Raw genomic sequence first — 15745 nt, 5'->3', positions numbered from 1 at the left:
AGACAGATATTTACATGGGAATGTGGCAGATAATTAATTGACATATTACTGATCTTGCTGGATTTTATTCTGCTTTACTTCCATAAATTGCAGGATCTTCTTTACTTTATCTTTGCCAGAAGATTTAAACTTTAAAAGCCTTGCCCTCATAATTTGCAAATTAATTTATTTATAAAGAAAATATAAACGCTGCTTAAGCTAATTCAAATGATATTAAAAGTAAAATAAGTAGCCAACCTTATCACTGTCTGTAACCTACTAACACGGTAAGGAAAGCATCAGATGAGCTACCTGAGAAACTAACGTTACGTTTCCCCACTTTAAAACGAAACAAACATGGTCGCTCATCCTGCTGATGAGCTCTCTTCACTGACATCTAAGGCTCCAGCGTGTTTTCTTTTTAGGTGCTGCATCATAACAGTGGTGCTTCCGTGCCATGTTCATTTGTTTTTACAAAAGTTGCATGTTACGACTTTTTTCACTTTACAAAGCGCAGGCTATTTTAATTATTGTGATCAATTTGCGCCGTCAATCCCGGGGCATGCGCGCTTCATTTGCAGTCTGGACGCTGAGGGTAAACTCCTCACTAAAATCCTGCGGCTCTGACTGCCCCGCTGAGAGGGAGAGAGAGAAAGGGGTTGGGATGGGGGAGGCGCCCCACGGCAGCAGCTGCCGCTGGAGGAGAAGAGTAGGAACGATACATGCTTTCACGTAAGAGTCTCCAAAAGCCGCCAGTGACACCGTAAAAAGTCGCCAGATTTGTCGCTAGTAGCTTTTTAAAGAAATAGTTGCTGGAGGGGTCTGAAAAGTCGCTGAGTTGTCAACACTGCAACTGCGGCGCTGACTCGCTCTGCCGTATTTTTTTTTCTTCCCCGGGATGACGGCGGCGGCGGATGACGCATTAATCGCGCGACACAACTAATCGATGATTAAATTCGTTGCCAACGCTTTTAAAAGTCGATTTTTATCGATTTTATCGATTCGTTGTTGCAGCCCTACTTTCAGCACAAAATTGCACAAATTGCAAAGGCAGTCTGGCGTGGTTTTTAGACGTAAAGTGTGACCTTTTAAACCCTGCCGTTTCCTCGTACGGTGTGTGCTCAAGCAATGATTGCAAATACTGCAGCGTATGCCCGGCTCAACAGCATCCACATCAAAATGTTGTCCCTACACAAAGGTGCGGTGCATTCGCTCACCGAAAATGGGCTTTGGCTTGGCTGCTAATTTCAGCTGGTTCCATGGTGCATGTTTGCACAACACTTTTAGTATTTTTCTGTGATATCCGATAAAAGTCGGAACTAGTAACACAACTGAAATGAGTACTTCACTATCCAAGTCTCATCTATTGCCTGAAACCTCAAAGACCTGAAACCAAATAACCCCAGCTCTATCAGCTTAAAATACTGTTAGAAAATTCCACCAAGGAAGTCTGCAGGGTTTTTAAAATTATTTTAATTCTTTTGATTTGTTCTGTTTGTCTCTTAGGGGGAGTGTTAGCCTAGTGGATAAGGCAGTGCGCTTTTGCTCTGTGAAGGTTGAAAGTATCCGGTTGGATCCCCATAGCCTGGACCCTGAGACTCTGGGAAAGACCCTTAACCCCCCACTGCTCCCTGGGCGCCGCACAATGGCAGCCCACTGCTCCCCAAAGGGATGGGTTATATGCAGAGAGTCAATTTCCCCACTCTGGGACAATAAAGGGATTTACACACATATTCTGTATTGACAGAGGTGTCAAAAGTATTAATGTTTATTACCACAGTAGAAGTATAAATCCTGCTGTTTAAAATATATTTCATTTCATTGTTAGTTAATAACCAAAAGCAACTGTGTCAAATGTAAGTTTGCATCATCTTGAACTATTTATTCTGGTGCAGTACCGAGTCCACCCAGAGAGAAATTAATTAATTATTTTGATGTTTTTTATTATTTTTTTTTAAATATCAACAACCCATAACCAAAATGAGCTCAAATGAAACAAAACAGTCTATTTTTAAAATGTAAGCAGTAGAAAGTGAAAATCAATTACTCCTTTAAAGTATAGATACTCATACTTTCTACTTAAGTAAAGTATCAAAGTGTTTGTACTTAGTTACTTGAAACCTCTGGGTATAGAACATCAATGGATACATTTGAATGTTTGACATTGGGGAAAAGCACTAAACAAGGTTTGAGAGCTTCCTGTATACCTGTCCTTATATGGAGAACTGCCCTGCAGCAGCAACAATCTGTTCACTGCTGGGAGCTATTATGAGACTGAAAAGAGAACAGTGTCTATGGAGGACCAACTGCCATATTTAAAAATAAATACAGAAATAAATAAAGGCTCAATAAATATATAAGCATACAATTAATTGCCAACAAAAATACAATAAACGAATAAATGTAAGTAGAAATTAAATTATACAGTGAGACATAAATGTATATAACTCTTTTAATTAGCTTCTTTATTTATTTGCCTTTGTAATATTTACCTTATTTATCTTTTTGTCCTTTATAATCTTCAATTTTACTTTTTAATTACTTATATTTTTAAGTATTTATTTATGTGCATGTTATAATATTTTTGTCTGTTTCATTCTTCCTTTGTATTTTTTTACCCTAGTTATTTCTTCGCCGCTATTTATTTCTGCCTGTCATTTTTACATTTTTGTATGCATTTCTGCCTCGCCAAGTATGTTCTTCAAATACAACAAAAAATTGCCATAATAGCTAGCGGTCCTTCACACATGGCTATGCAGAGAGAGTGCTGCTGCAGACGGTCTGCCGTTAGCCTCGGAGCTCCTCTGGTTGCCGCGGTCCTCTCAAGTTCGTAACATTTTCTTTTAAATTACGCATTAAATCTGTGAATGGGCCATATGGAGATGCTTAAAAGTATAAGGTTCTCGCCTCAAATAATCTTAAAACGTGCTTTTATTGAACAACAGCAATAGAAAAGAGAGAGAACTTTTAACTTAGTACTCTGAGCTCTGTGAGTTAAGGAGATGGACCGCCAAGCCAACCAATGAGCAGAAGTGGACTCTCTAGGACACACCCCCTCCTCATTTGCATAATGAGACAGAAATGCATACAGAACTGTAAAAAGGGAAGGTAGAAATAAACAGTGGCGAAGAAATAACTAGGGTAAAAAAAATACAAAGGAAGAATAAAACAGACAAAAATATTTTAAAATGCACATAAATAAATACTTAAAAATATAAGTAATTAAAAAAATAAAGTTGAAGATTATAAAGGACAAAAAAATAAATAAGGTAAATATTACAAAGGCAAATAAATAAAGAAGCTAATTAAAAGAGTTATATACATTTATATCTCACTGTATAATGTAATTTCTACTTAGGATTTATTTGTTTATTGTATTTTTGGTGGCAATTAATTGTAGGCTTATTTATTTATTGAGCGTTTATCTATGTCTGTTTTTTTTTTTTTAAATATGGCAGAGTTGGTCCTCTTTAAAGGAATAGTACACCCAAAACATGATTAGCCTTCATTTTCTACTCACCCCCATGCTGAACAACACTCTGGAGTACTTTTCTGATATCTCAAATGCATCTGGAGATCTGGGAGGCTTCTTGCTGTCTGCTGACATTCAAATAATGGAGGTCTATGGTGCCCGAGGCAGAAAGGTCCATAAAAGTCCACAAAAAACCTGTCAATATTCCTCCATACTGCTCGTCCAATGTATTCCAAGTGTCCTGAGTGGGTAGCGTCCATAATTCACTTGAAACGAAGTCATTTAGAATGTTTTTAGAGCATAAACAGTAGTGTATAGGATTTCCTAAAAGCGCGTTCACGACTCTACGGAAACCGCAGCAGACCAAACCAGATGAAAGTGCGCATTCAGCTCGGCAAAGAACTCATGCTCTTCCTCAACACTGAAGTCCTCAGACATTTTTCTTTCGTTGTTTCTTTCTTTGCACAGGTAAACAGCACATTTCTTCTTCTACGCTTGCATTATCGGCAGAGCAGACGCTGAATGCGCACTTTCATCTGGTTTGGTCTGCCGGCTTCCGTAGACTCGTGAACGCGCAGGCGCGCGCTTTTAGGAAATCCTATACACTACTGTTTATGCTCTAAAAACATTCTAAATGACTTCGTTTCGAGTAAATTCTGGACGCTACCCACTCAGGACACTTGGAATACATTGAACGAGCAGTATGGAGGAATATTGACACGTTTTTTGTGGACTTTTATGGACCTTTCTGCCTCGGGCGCCATAGACCTCCATTTCTTTGAATGTCAGCAGACAGCAAGAAGCCTCCCAGATCTCCAGATGCATTTGAGATATCAAAAAAGTACTCCAGAGTGTTGTTCAGCATGGGGGTGAGTAGAAAATGAAGGCTAATCATGTTTTGGGTGTACTATTCCTTTAAGTGTCCACTGATGAACAATTAAAAACCACAGCATTCTTTTGTCAGCATGTACAATCCTGTTAAAAATGTTGAAAAAAAACAATCCACTAGACTGTTTCCAAGTTTGAAGGCGCTTTGCTTCCCATCCTGTAAAAAGCGTTGAGTTGCTTTATACAGTAGGCCAAAGAATACTTCGTATTGCTTAGACAACCTGCACTGCATACAGCATATATACACTCTATAAACCTGTATACAGGCTACTGTATAAAGCAACGCTATTTCTGACATTTGAATTAAAAAAGCTTCCTGGATGGGAATCGAAACGTCTTGAAACTTGGAAACAAAGTCCAGTGAATTGTTTTTTTAACTTTTTTGGAATGACTATGACCTGGATGACTGAGAATATTCACCAACATTCCTGTTCAAAGTTGGTTGTTTGGCTTTAGTGAGCTAAGCCACAGAATGGTATGAATGTTTGACTCAGAAAGGTCTTCATCCTTTGCAATCAATGTCAGGTGACATGATTACTAGAGGCAGGAGACGGGATGATGGGGCCCATTCACTCATTTGTTGTGTGAGGCCCCAATCTGCCTGCTAATGATTCCTGGCCCATTTCTGAATTGCTTCATGCACACAACAAGAACAGAGACAAATTGCTACACAAAGAATGGCTGAAAGGACAGAATAGCAAAAAAACTCTGTAACAATACCATCATACTAGTTATAGAGCGATAATAAAAATCATATGCTAAATGAGAGGATTAATTATATAATTGATGAATGATCAAATGTTTAGTTTACAGAATGTTATTGATTGGGGGGATTCTGTTCAATCCTGCTTCGCAACAGTTCACTGCAGTTCGTCCAGCAGTCCACACTTTCTATGTTCTCTTTTTCTCATTGTCTTCTCCTTCTTTCCCATCGCCTGGCTTGCCACAGGTTTGCCTGCTGTGTCTGAAAGTATCTAGCAGCAGCAACCCAGACAAAAAGTTAATGGTGCATCTCCCAAATGTCCCGCCCGCAACAACGCTTTTATTGGTTCCGCTATCGGGACGGAACCAATAATGGCGAGCCGTTATTTCTCTTTTTATATATAAAAAAAAAAATTGTTATTTTTAAAATTTTATGAGAGAAGAAAGAAGTTTTATTTAGATTACAAAAATAAATCGTAATAATAATAATAATCCTATTTATGATGTTTTAAAAATTAAGACCTAGGAAAGACTAATTTAAGACATTTTAATACCAATTAAGGCCTTAGTTTTATTTTGAAGAATTCAATGCCTTTTAAGACTTTTTAAGGACCCACTGGAACCCTGTAAATGTTTCCGGAAGTAGACATATTTGGCCATCCTGTCCAGCTACTTGTTTATGAAAACCAGCAATCAGGTATAAACAGGGTGTCAAACAGGGTGGGGGACAGAGTTTTCCACAGCTACTGTACATCTTGCTGTTATTGAATGGACTTGGAACTCTAATGTATCATAAGGAAAAGATGAAAGCCAGAAATCCATTGTATTTTCTGTTTAATTTTTCAATCAGGACCTCACAAAGCAGAATAGATCCCAGCATGGCCGTGGGAAGTGGGCGTGCTACAGCACCCCCTACGGCGAAAGGAAGATTTAAAAAATAAAATGTATTAAAAATCTCCCTGTCGTCACTAGGGGGTACGTTTTTTTTTAGTTTTTTTTTTTTACTATTGCGTGTATTTGTATTTTAATTTAATTATTTTGAGGCCTACTCAACACAAGTTCAACGTCAAAGAGCCAAGTGGTCACCGAGTACAGAGGTATCCCGCTCACGGTAGCAGACTAGTAAATTTACATAGTCTAATCCTGACATAACGCAGCCTTAAGAGTGTTAGGAGTGACATAAACACAGTGACTCAGGCCCATGCCAAAACTATGCTGTTATAGTGTCAATGTGAAGTTTAATTCATAGCGCATATATTCCCCTGAGAACCGATGATGTCTATTTATTTTTATTTACTATATTTTAAATAGCCCTTTAGGCTCATAGGTCTTTAGTCAAAAAAAACAAAAACAAACAAAAAACAATATTTTCTCAACACCACCTGTTCAACATGATTTGGTTGGGAATAACTGATTTAGACGTTGGTTTTTAGGCTAAATCTGGACGGTTCATCATAGTCTTTATTTTGTCCACAAATAGATGAACGGTCTGATTTTGTCCCAGTTTAGTCCAGTAATGGACACTGAGAGACGTTGCAAACCCAGTTTTCAATGGCTTTTCAATGACATGAAAATTAATGTTTTTCACTTTTCAACCAAATGTTGATGTCGTATGGATATTAATGATGTTGTCTTTTGAGTGTCTTTTCAACCAATTTTTGCTCGGTGGGGTAGGTCTGGCTATAAAGATGAAACCAATTACTCCTAATTATAAGCAAATATGAAATTCAAAGTCATCCCCTCTTAATATCATTTGTAGCTTGTGGAAGAAAGTAGTTTTAAATTCGTAGGGAAACGGCTGCTGCAACCGTTCCATTACCGAATTCTCCAGAGTGGTGCCCGACTTTACACGAGTGAATAAAGTGAATGTGATTGGTCGTTTATCAAGAGGGTGGGATTGTCGTGGCGGAAGGTTCGCAAACACGTTTGATTGTAGCCGGTTTCTCTGAATCATCTTGCTAACCAGTTAGCAACTTAGTGCTAGTAGGTTCCCAATGGGAAATTCTATTGGGACCAAGTAGCACTAAACTGGTGACTTAGAAACGACAGTCAATAAACGCTATGGACAGCGGAAACATGCAAGAGGAGGAGAGTTTTGTGTAGGAAGTCATGGAGGAGTCTCCTCCATCATACATTTTTTATTTATTTAGAAGAGGAAAGCGGGGACAAAGATGTTGTGGAAGAGGACGCCAGAAGCTTGGTTTGGTGTAGAAGGCTTACAGCCGTACATGTTTGAGCCCTTGCCTCGCAATGCTGCCAGTTCTGTTAGCTCTACGCCTGCCGAAGACACAGACGTCCATCCCCGTGAACACTGGGACAGAACTCACTAAGATAGGAAATTATTCTTATTTCAACCATTACGTATATCACGGCTCGATGTTAACCATCGCCCGATCTCCCGGGGCAAGTAGCTTTTGTTGTTGGTAGAGTACAAATTTCATTGCATTTGCTGGGCAAATGCAATGATCGCAAAGAAAATTATTTATTATTTAAAATTACTTTAAAATCACCGACATTCGATGATAACGACCTAGAAGCGTTGCCGGCGCCATTTTTGTTGTTTTGTACACATTCTCACGTGATTTCAAAAAGCCGCAAGATTTGAAAACGCTGCGTGATTTTCCCCCAGATGGCGTGATTTTTGTTGACCTAGCAGTAATTTTGATGTAATTACCAAAACGACAAACAGCTGCATTTATTTTGTCAAGGAAAACTAATCCTGAGTCAGTTGAAAGTCAGGGAATTCTAAAATGATGTAAGACTGTGGAAACCCTGTATAAAATAACGATGTATAATGATTCTCTAGAAAAGTCACATTATATTAATAGTATTATCTTGTATCAACATACCATCACTCTAAAATAAAAGTTATTCATTTGTGACATTGACTTATGTCTTGTGATTTATCTTAAGTTTTTAACCTGTCAAGTATTTTTTAGATTTTTAACATTACAATTTATATTTTCCCAAGCACACAACAGTTTAAAGCAAAGTTTAGTTTGAAAAGAATGTGCAGGAAGGATTGAAAAGCATGTTAACAAGGTAATGTAGGCTTGAGTTCATTATCTGACACATGCAGATACACACCAGGAAGTAAAAATTGTTTCTGGGCAAATGAAATGTGAAAGTCACTTGCCCAAAGGGCAAGTGGTAAAAATCCTTAACGTCAACCCCTATATATTATCTGTGACATATCAATCAAGAGGCTATGACCGAAAAAATTTGATTGACAGATGACCGTTGATACGTTATTGCCCGAATTTAGGTGTTCAGGCCGACGTATAACTAACTGGCCAGCATAAGATAATGGAAAAACCCCCCATTGATTTTAAGACAGGATTTTGTTTTTTAAATAAAAATTTTCTAATTTTGGGACCATATCATCTGATAAAGAGTACATTTATACACATGTTTAAGCCAGAATGATTTGACATTTAAATATGATTTCCCTACGACTTTAAGTACAACACTTAGGCATTTGTGTCTTAGTCAGTTCAATAGTTGTTCCACCAAACTCTGGCCAAAACCTTCAGCTGTGTGCACTTTAATCTTGTGTTTACCACACCATAAATTAGGTTTGTGGGACTCAGGACTATGTCTGGTCACAGTGGACACAAAAAGCAAAGAGCGTCTGTTCCCTCCCTGCTTTCCCCTCTCTGCTTCGCACAGCTAAATTGGTTCCAGATGCATTACCTCCTGGCTAGTCCCAAGAAACAGATCACACCATGAAATAAACTAAGAAGGAAAACACTGCGCACAGTTTGTTTGTCAACAACATTTCTGCAGACTTGAACACAAAATAGAAACATTATTAAGAGAATGAGTTTCTGGCAAGTTATTATGGCATTTATATCATAAAAAAGAAAAGTGTTTTTTTTTTGGAGGGATTTCTCACTGACAGAAGGCTCTTGAAGACAATGTGCAGCCCAAATGAGGATCTAAGAGTTTAGCCTCTTTCATGTTTGGAGCAGATGTGTTAGGGAGGGGAAAAAAATGGGCTGAACAAAGTGATATTTAATCAGAGGTAATCCACATCCTGCACCCATGTGCACTAAACTTCAAAGACCATCCTTAGCTGTACGTTAGACCAATTTATAACACTGTACAGCCCCTCTGAAAATAGACTCAGTGAGAGAGGCCTTGGGACAAAGCGGGCACAGCAAATAAAACTGTGGCAACAGCAAAAGGTCTCCTTAAGAGACCAAAGGAGAAACAGAAATGTGTCTGAAAACCAACAGCTCCATGCTGACTCTGCCAATTAACAAGTGAAAGCCAAATCAACACCAGTTGTTTTATTGCACTGGTGTGAGGCAAAGCTGTTTTCTTTTAACTGACCAAACATGTCCTAATGAATTCATTAGCACAATAGGAAGCCATTTCCTTTGTTTTCTGACAAAAAAACAAAAAAAAAATCTATATCTTTCTAAATATCTGGCCTTCATTTCATTTACCCTCACATAAGATGGTAAAAAAAACAAAAAACATGTTGAAGTTTAGAGAGTTTCAGCTGATATTTCAAAAGCAGAATTTCAAATCCATCCAAACTGAGAAGTTTGTTTTACAGAACCAAAAACAATGGAAAAAAACAACTTTCTGAAACAAAGAGTTCAAGGAATTAACAAATTATACATTTTATGTTCTACCAAAGACTGAAAAGGTCAGTGTAAAATTCATTATAACATTTCCACAGGGTGTCCTGTTATTTCAATGCCAAAAAAGTTGCATTAGTGACTATTATACCCTTTACCACAGGCCACGTTGAAATCAGAGAACTGTTTTTCTGAGGAGAACTGTTCAATAACATTAAAATAGTATCATAATATAATTATTTCCTTGTGGTTTTCGTAAAAGGATTTTGGAGCTAATAGAGTCACGTGTGACATAAACACAGTGATTGAGGTTCATGCCAGCTGACTCAATCTACGTTGTCATAGTGTTGTTGTGAAGTTTAATTAATAGCGCATATATTCACCTGAGAACTGATGATGTTACAGACCCTGGCTGCGTGCACGGAAGTGTATATGACAATAAAGTACTGAATGTCAAATCTATTTACTTATATTTATTTATTGCATGTTAAATAGGCCTATAGCATCATAGGTCTTTTGTCAAAAAAAAGACTCAATTGTATTAAAGATAATAAAAAAATGATTGTTTGATGACTGAGTGTTAGATATTTAAATTTTTTTTTATCTCATTTTCAAAATTAGCAGATAACTCTATGTTTCTTTAACTTATATAATTTGATTAGTTACTCAGTATTTGAATAAGTTTGCTTCATGAGGGGAGTGGCGGCCTAGTGGTTAGGGCATAGAGATTACAATCCTGAGGTTCAGAGTTCAAGTTCGAGCCCCAGTGCTGCATTTGATACATTTGATAAAAGTAACAGTACTAGACTAGTTTAAATCATATCTATCTGGCAGATTTTGTGGGGAGTGGCGGCCTAGTGGTTAGGGGCTTGGAACACTGAGGTTGTGAGCACGAGCCCCACTCCCACAGACTCTGGCTCTCTGAGAAACACCCTTAATCCCAGATTATTGGCGCCCCACGATGGCAGACCACTGCTCCCCAAGGGATGGGTTAAATGCAGAGGCACATTTCTCCAATGTGAGATCAATAAAGTTCAATTATTATTATGGGAGTGATTAGAATAGAGCTGGAATCCTGAGGTTGTGAGTTCGAAACCCACTCACATAGAGCAAGACCCTTAATCCCACACTGCTCCCTGGGGGGCACACAATGGCAGCCCACTGCTCCCCAGGGGATGTGTTAAATGCTGAGGGTTTATATCTACTTGTGACAGTGTAATGACAATATATTAAAAAAAAGCTGGAGGAGCCATTTTCCCCATTTATTTTAACTTTACTTGAGAAAAAATACGATGTAGTTCTAATCTTTAAATTTTTGAGTACTCTTGGATGAATGCTGACTTTTCCTAATCCCATCCCGCTGACATCTTTGCCTTCATGGAGTCCCAGATTCTTTAGATAATGGACTGTATTACCAAGGAAAGATGATCAAAGTATGAACTTTAAAAGGCGTCACACGGAGGCACCGTGTCAGAATCTGTGAATCAGATGCCAACTTCAGCGTTTTTACATTTGAAGGAAACAAAACAAGAAACTCTGAATCCCAGTAAATGCGCAGGGTGGACGTCTTTCCGCTTTTCCCCGAAGACAAACCATAGAAAACATCACTGTACCATCTAACCAGTCCGAAGCTCAGCAAAGCTAGTTTTTTTTTCTTCCAGGGAAAAGCGGATCGGTTTGGATGCAGTTTGGAAAGTTTGAGAGCAAAGTCAGGGACAGACTCACCCTGAGCTCGCAGCTGCTGGCAGTAAATGTTGATGGCCAGAAGGAAGCTCGTTATCGGGAAACAGGCACGCATCTTATTGAAATCCCAAAGTGCATCGTGAAGAAGAAAAGTCAGGAAAAAGTGCGGTGCTGTGGAATGCCACTTCCATGGATCCCCGTTAACTCTCCATTTCCACTGCCGCATATGCGAGCAGGGAGCGAACAGAGCATGCGCGCTCCACAGCAGGATCCTGCTTCCAAAGGTTCAGACTACTGGATCCACAGAAAGTTTTAGTGTTTCTGCTTTGCTCTATGGAAGAGGATTAGGGCGACTAAAAAGAAAAAAGAAGATTTTTGAATATTTTTTCAGTTTAATAAGGGAAAAAAGTCAGAATTCTGACTCTAATCTCAGAATTCTGACTTAGAAATTCAGCCTTTGTTTCTCAGAACCTGACTCTGATCGCAGAATTCAGACTTTTTTCTCAGAATTCTGACCTTAATCTCAGAATTCTGATTTTATTTCTCAGGAGTCTGACTTTAATCTTAGAAATTCAGCCTTTTGTTTCCCCCTCAGAACCTGACCTTAATCTCAGAATTCAGATTTTATTTCTCAGAATGCTAACTCTAATCTCAGAATTCAGAATGTTTTCTCAGAATGCTGACTTTAATCTTAGAATTCAGATTTTATTTCTCAGAATGCTGACTCTAATCTCAGAATTCAGACTTTTTTCTCAGGAGTCTGACTCTAATCTCAGAATTCAGACTTTTTTCTCAGAATTCTGACTTTAATCTTAGAAATTCAGCCTTTTTTTTCCTCAGAACCTGACTCTAATCTCAGAATTCAGACTTTATTTCCCAGAATGCCGACTTTAATCTCAGAATTCAGACTTTATTTCTCAGAATGCCGACTTTAATCTCAGAATTCAGACTTTATTTCTCAGAATGCCGACTTTAATCTCAGAATTCAGATTTTATTTCTCAGAATTCTGAGTTTAATTTCAGAATTCAGACCTTTTTCTCAGAATGCTGACTTTAACTTGACTTAAATGGCACCAAAGATGTGAGTTGTTTGGGAGGGCCAGTAACACACTGGTGGAAAATGACGGAATTAGATATCTTTTTTTACATGTTCGGAGGGTCCCCAGTGATGCTTTTTCATTAATGGAAGAGAAGAAGGTGATTAAAACAAGAGAGCTACTTCAGTCTCTAAAACAGACATGGCTACAGCTTGATACTAACATGTTCTATTCTTCTATCAGAATTAAATCCTAAATTGTCAGTATTTTTACCCAATCTATATTTGTATTAGGGCAAACCAATACAAATTAGTCACATTCGCCAAAATACTTAAGTATTATCGCAACTTTCAAAAGTCTAAGGTGGGTTTCAAACCAACAACCTCAGGAATGGAAGTTAATGTCTTACAGATGGCACCACTAGCAATGCTAACTGCTAACTTAAAAGCAATACTACTTAACACTGATGTTACAGCTGTAGTCAGTGGCTTACTCAGATTTTGATTATTACATTGTTTAATCTAACCACACTAGTTTCAACCAACTAGATTGGGGGTTTTACCAAACAATCTGTTCTTAGAATCTATCCAAACTCTATCCAACTGACAGTTACTCTTCTGCAAACTCCCACATCTTGACTGAGTAGTGAGGGTGTTTAAATGGCTATCGAAGATGAACCTCTATCGGTCGGAACCTCCTCCTTAAGCGGTCACATGGTATCGCTGTAGAGAGGCTTCGGAAATGATCAGTTTTGGCCCATGCCCTAAATGAATCACACCTCGACACATGCTTTGGGAAAAAGCCCCCTTCATTACTCAAGACACGCCTCGAAGCCATGGCTCATCTCATAACACTACTCATAACTAGGGATGGGGATCGTTAATATTTATTGATATCGATACCTTTATCGATACTCCTTATCGATCCGAGTGTTTATCGATACCACTATCGATACTTTTCTGTTATTTGGTGGAAAGACGATGCAACAAATTTTTTTTTTAACAGAACTGGTATTGCTTTTATTGCTTAACAAGTGAGCATAACAAAAACGTTTCTAGCCTTCAATAAACATGGCTAATGTAATAGGCCACTTCAAAATGACATAAAACTAACTAGAATATATTTTCACATTTGTTGGTTAATGTATTGTCAACTGTCACTTTTCATCATGTTTTTAGTGATTAGGAAAATATTTAGCAAATAAATAATTGTATTTTAAATTAAATGTAATTTTTAATAAATGTTGGCATCAGTAGTTTAATTATATATTCTAAAATAGTTAGAGCAATATACAACTGTATTACCCATGTTTCTCGCAAAAAACTGAATTTCCCGTTTTCTTTACGTTACACTTGAATGCATCATGATAACCTAATTGTCGTTTTACTGAGCCAATCTGAACACATCATCCCGCAGCATGTCTGAAACTATTTACTTTTCAAGCTAACTAGCTTGTATGCTTCCGATTACAAGACGGATTTCACAATTACTATTTTTTAACTGACCGGACAAGCTACAAAGTCTATGTGCGCGCTTACCAGTGGTACTCTGAGTGGATGATGAAGATGGGCCCGACTGTGGTGCGGCGGCAGCAGCCGGAGGAGTCTTTTCCGTTCAGCCATTCTCAAGTCCCGAGCAAAGTTAAGTGCCAGACTTCACTTGTTTTACTTTTAATATCTGTTTGTTTACAATTTCATTCCAAAACATTGGTGGACATGCTGCAGTGATTGGATTGATTAGATTTAAATGCTGTGACGCGACTCGAGGGACACAAAATTATGTTACAGGACCTCCGGGAGAAAAAAACAACAAAAACGACCAGACTCGATAGTGGTATCGATAAGCCCAAATGTTATTGATTTTCGGGTTTTGAAAAAAGTGGAACCGGGTCCTTGATGGAATCGGGTTTCGATCCCCATCCCTACTCATAACCCTGTCCTCTCTGACCACTTTTTAATAACCTTCAGGATTACATAGTTCTCCTCCCCCAAAAGAAGGTTTCACATGTTGTACCATATGCCATGATCATCATACTTTTTGGAACCAGTGTCCATATTTCATCTTTACAGGATGACAGGAGGAGAACACGCAGCTTTGGTAAATAACAGCTGGGGGACTTCTGCAGACCCCCCCTCCTTTCAGCCAAAGCAGTCAAAGCCATGTCACATGGAAGCCACCAGAGGTGTGAAAAACCAAACCCCTCTCTGTGAGGACAGAACAAAACCACAGAGCGGACAGGATCCTCTCTCGTTTGCCTCCTCCTCTTTGACTCTTGTGCTCCTTGCCTCCTCTTCCTTGCCCAGGAGGAGATCCGCCTTGGCTGGATCTCCACCACAGTGGAGATGCGGGCCCCAGGGGAACCAGATCTCCAGAACCATCAAGAATGGGCCATTGTGGTAACCTTTCAGAACCAAACTGCTGCAAACAGATCTTTGGCAACAAATTTTTCTTGAGTTTCAGAACTTATAGAGCCAGACTGGAGAGAAGGCTTACCCTGTGTTGATAGATTACTGAGACAAAGAGGACCCCTGCTGTGTGCCACTGAGACATAAAAAACCCTGGTTGTTGCTGCCCTGACTGCTGAGCTGCAGTTGGATGAAACTCAAGCCCTCCAAAGGACTGGAAAATGGTTTTGCAGGTCTGGCATGATTAGGGACAGAAGATACAACATGTGTTTATGATGAGTAAAGACAACGCTAACAGAATAGACTGCATGCTACGCTATGTTACAGGAATATGTTGTGAGCTGTTGCTGAAGCTTGGACAACCTTTATTTCACTAAGAATTTAAACACTGATTTAACATTAGTGTTCATGTGTTCCTCAGATGTTCATTACATTTCCATTATCAAGTATGACCAAGAGTCATTTAGTGGAATCCTCATGTCTATTCGCTTCTAGCTATTTCAAAGAGGGTAAAGAACGGTTTTTTGTTCTTGATTAAGCAAACCATTGAATAAAACATAATTTGGCCAAATAATGTTTTCTTCACCTCATGGATTTGCATTGTGAATTGGTCTGAAAACATTCCAATTTCTTTAAAATTAGCGAAAATGAGGCTTCCGGGAGGATGGCGGACAGTGAAGACGCATAGCAAGTAGCTATCTAATGTCGGTGAACTAGAACTCCACAAAAATCGAGAAGTCGATATAGAACGACTTATATCAACAATATGAGTGAACCGGGAATGCGAAAAAGCCAAAGAAAACCAAAAGGCCTGACTGAGGTTGCTGGAAATGAAGAGAGCGCTCATGAGGGACAGGAGGAAGAAATGGGCAAAGAAGATCCAGACCATGCTAAGCTAATGCTCGAGGGGCTAGCAAAGCTTAGCAAAGAAATTCAAGACCTCCGGACCACAATGCGTAGCGATCTAATTTCGTTTGAAACCGAGCTTAG

At 38.7% G+C, this 15745-nt stretch overlaps 1 protein-coding gene across 1 annotated transcript in view; it reads right to left on the bottom strand.

The window, feature by feature from the left end:
* reck (reversion-inducing-cysteine-rich protein with kazal motifs) overlaps positions 1–11557 on the bottom strand; it is a 74024-nt gene extending 62467 nt beyond the window's left edge. The window contains exon 1 of the mRNA XM_038301708.1: positions 11356–11557. Coding sequence (XP_038157636.1) covers positions 11356–11539 — 184 coding nt within the window. The 5' untranslated portion in view covers positions 11540–11557. The remainder of the gene's footprint in view (positions 1–11355) is intronic.
* Between the last annotated feature and the right edge of the window lie 4188 nt (positions 11558–15745).

The sequence above is a fragment of the Cyprinodon tularosa genome, unplaced genomic scaffold, assembly GCF_016077235.1.
Source record: "Cyprinodon tularosa strain WSP-4 unplaced genomic scaffold, ASM1607723v1 ctg472, whole genome shotgun sequence".
In the NCBI taxonomy this organism is placed as follows: Eukaryota; Metazoa; Chordata; class Actinopteri; order Cyprinodontiformes; family Cyprinodontidae; genus Cyprinodon; species Cyprinodon tularosa.
Note: the sequence above shows the minus strand (reverse complement) of the source record. Positions and strands in the feature narration are given on the sequence as shown.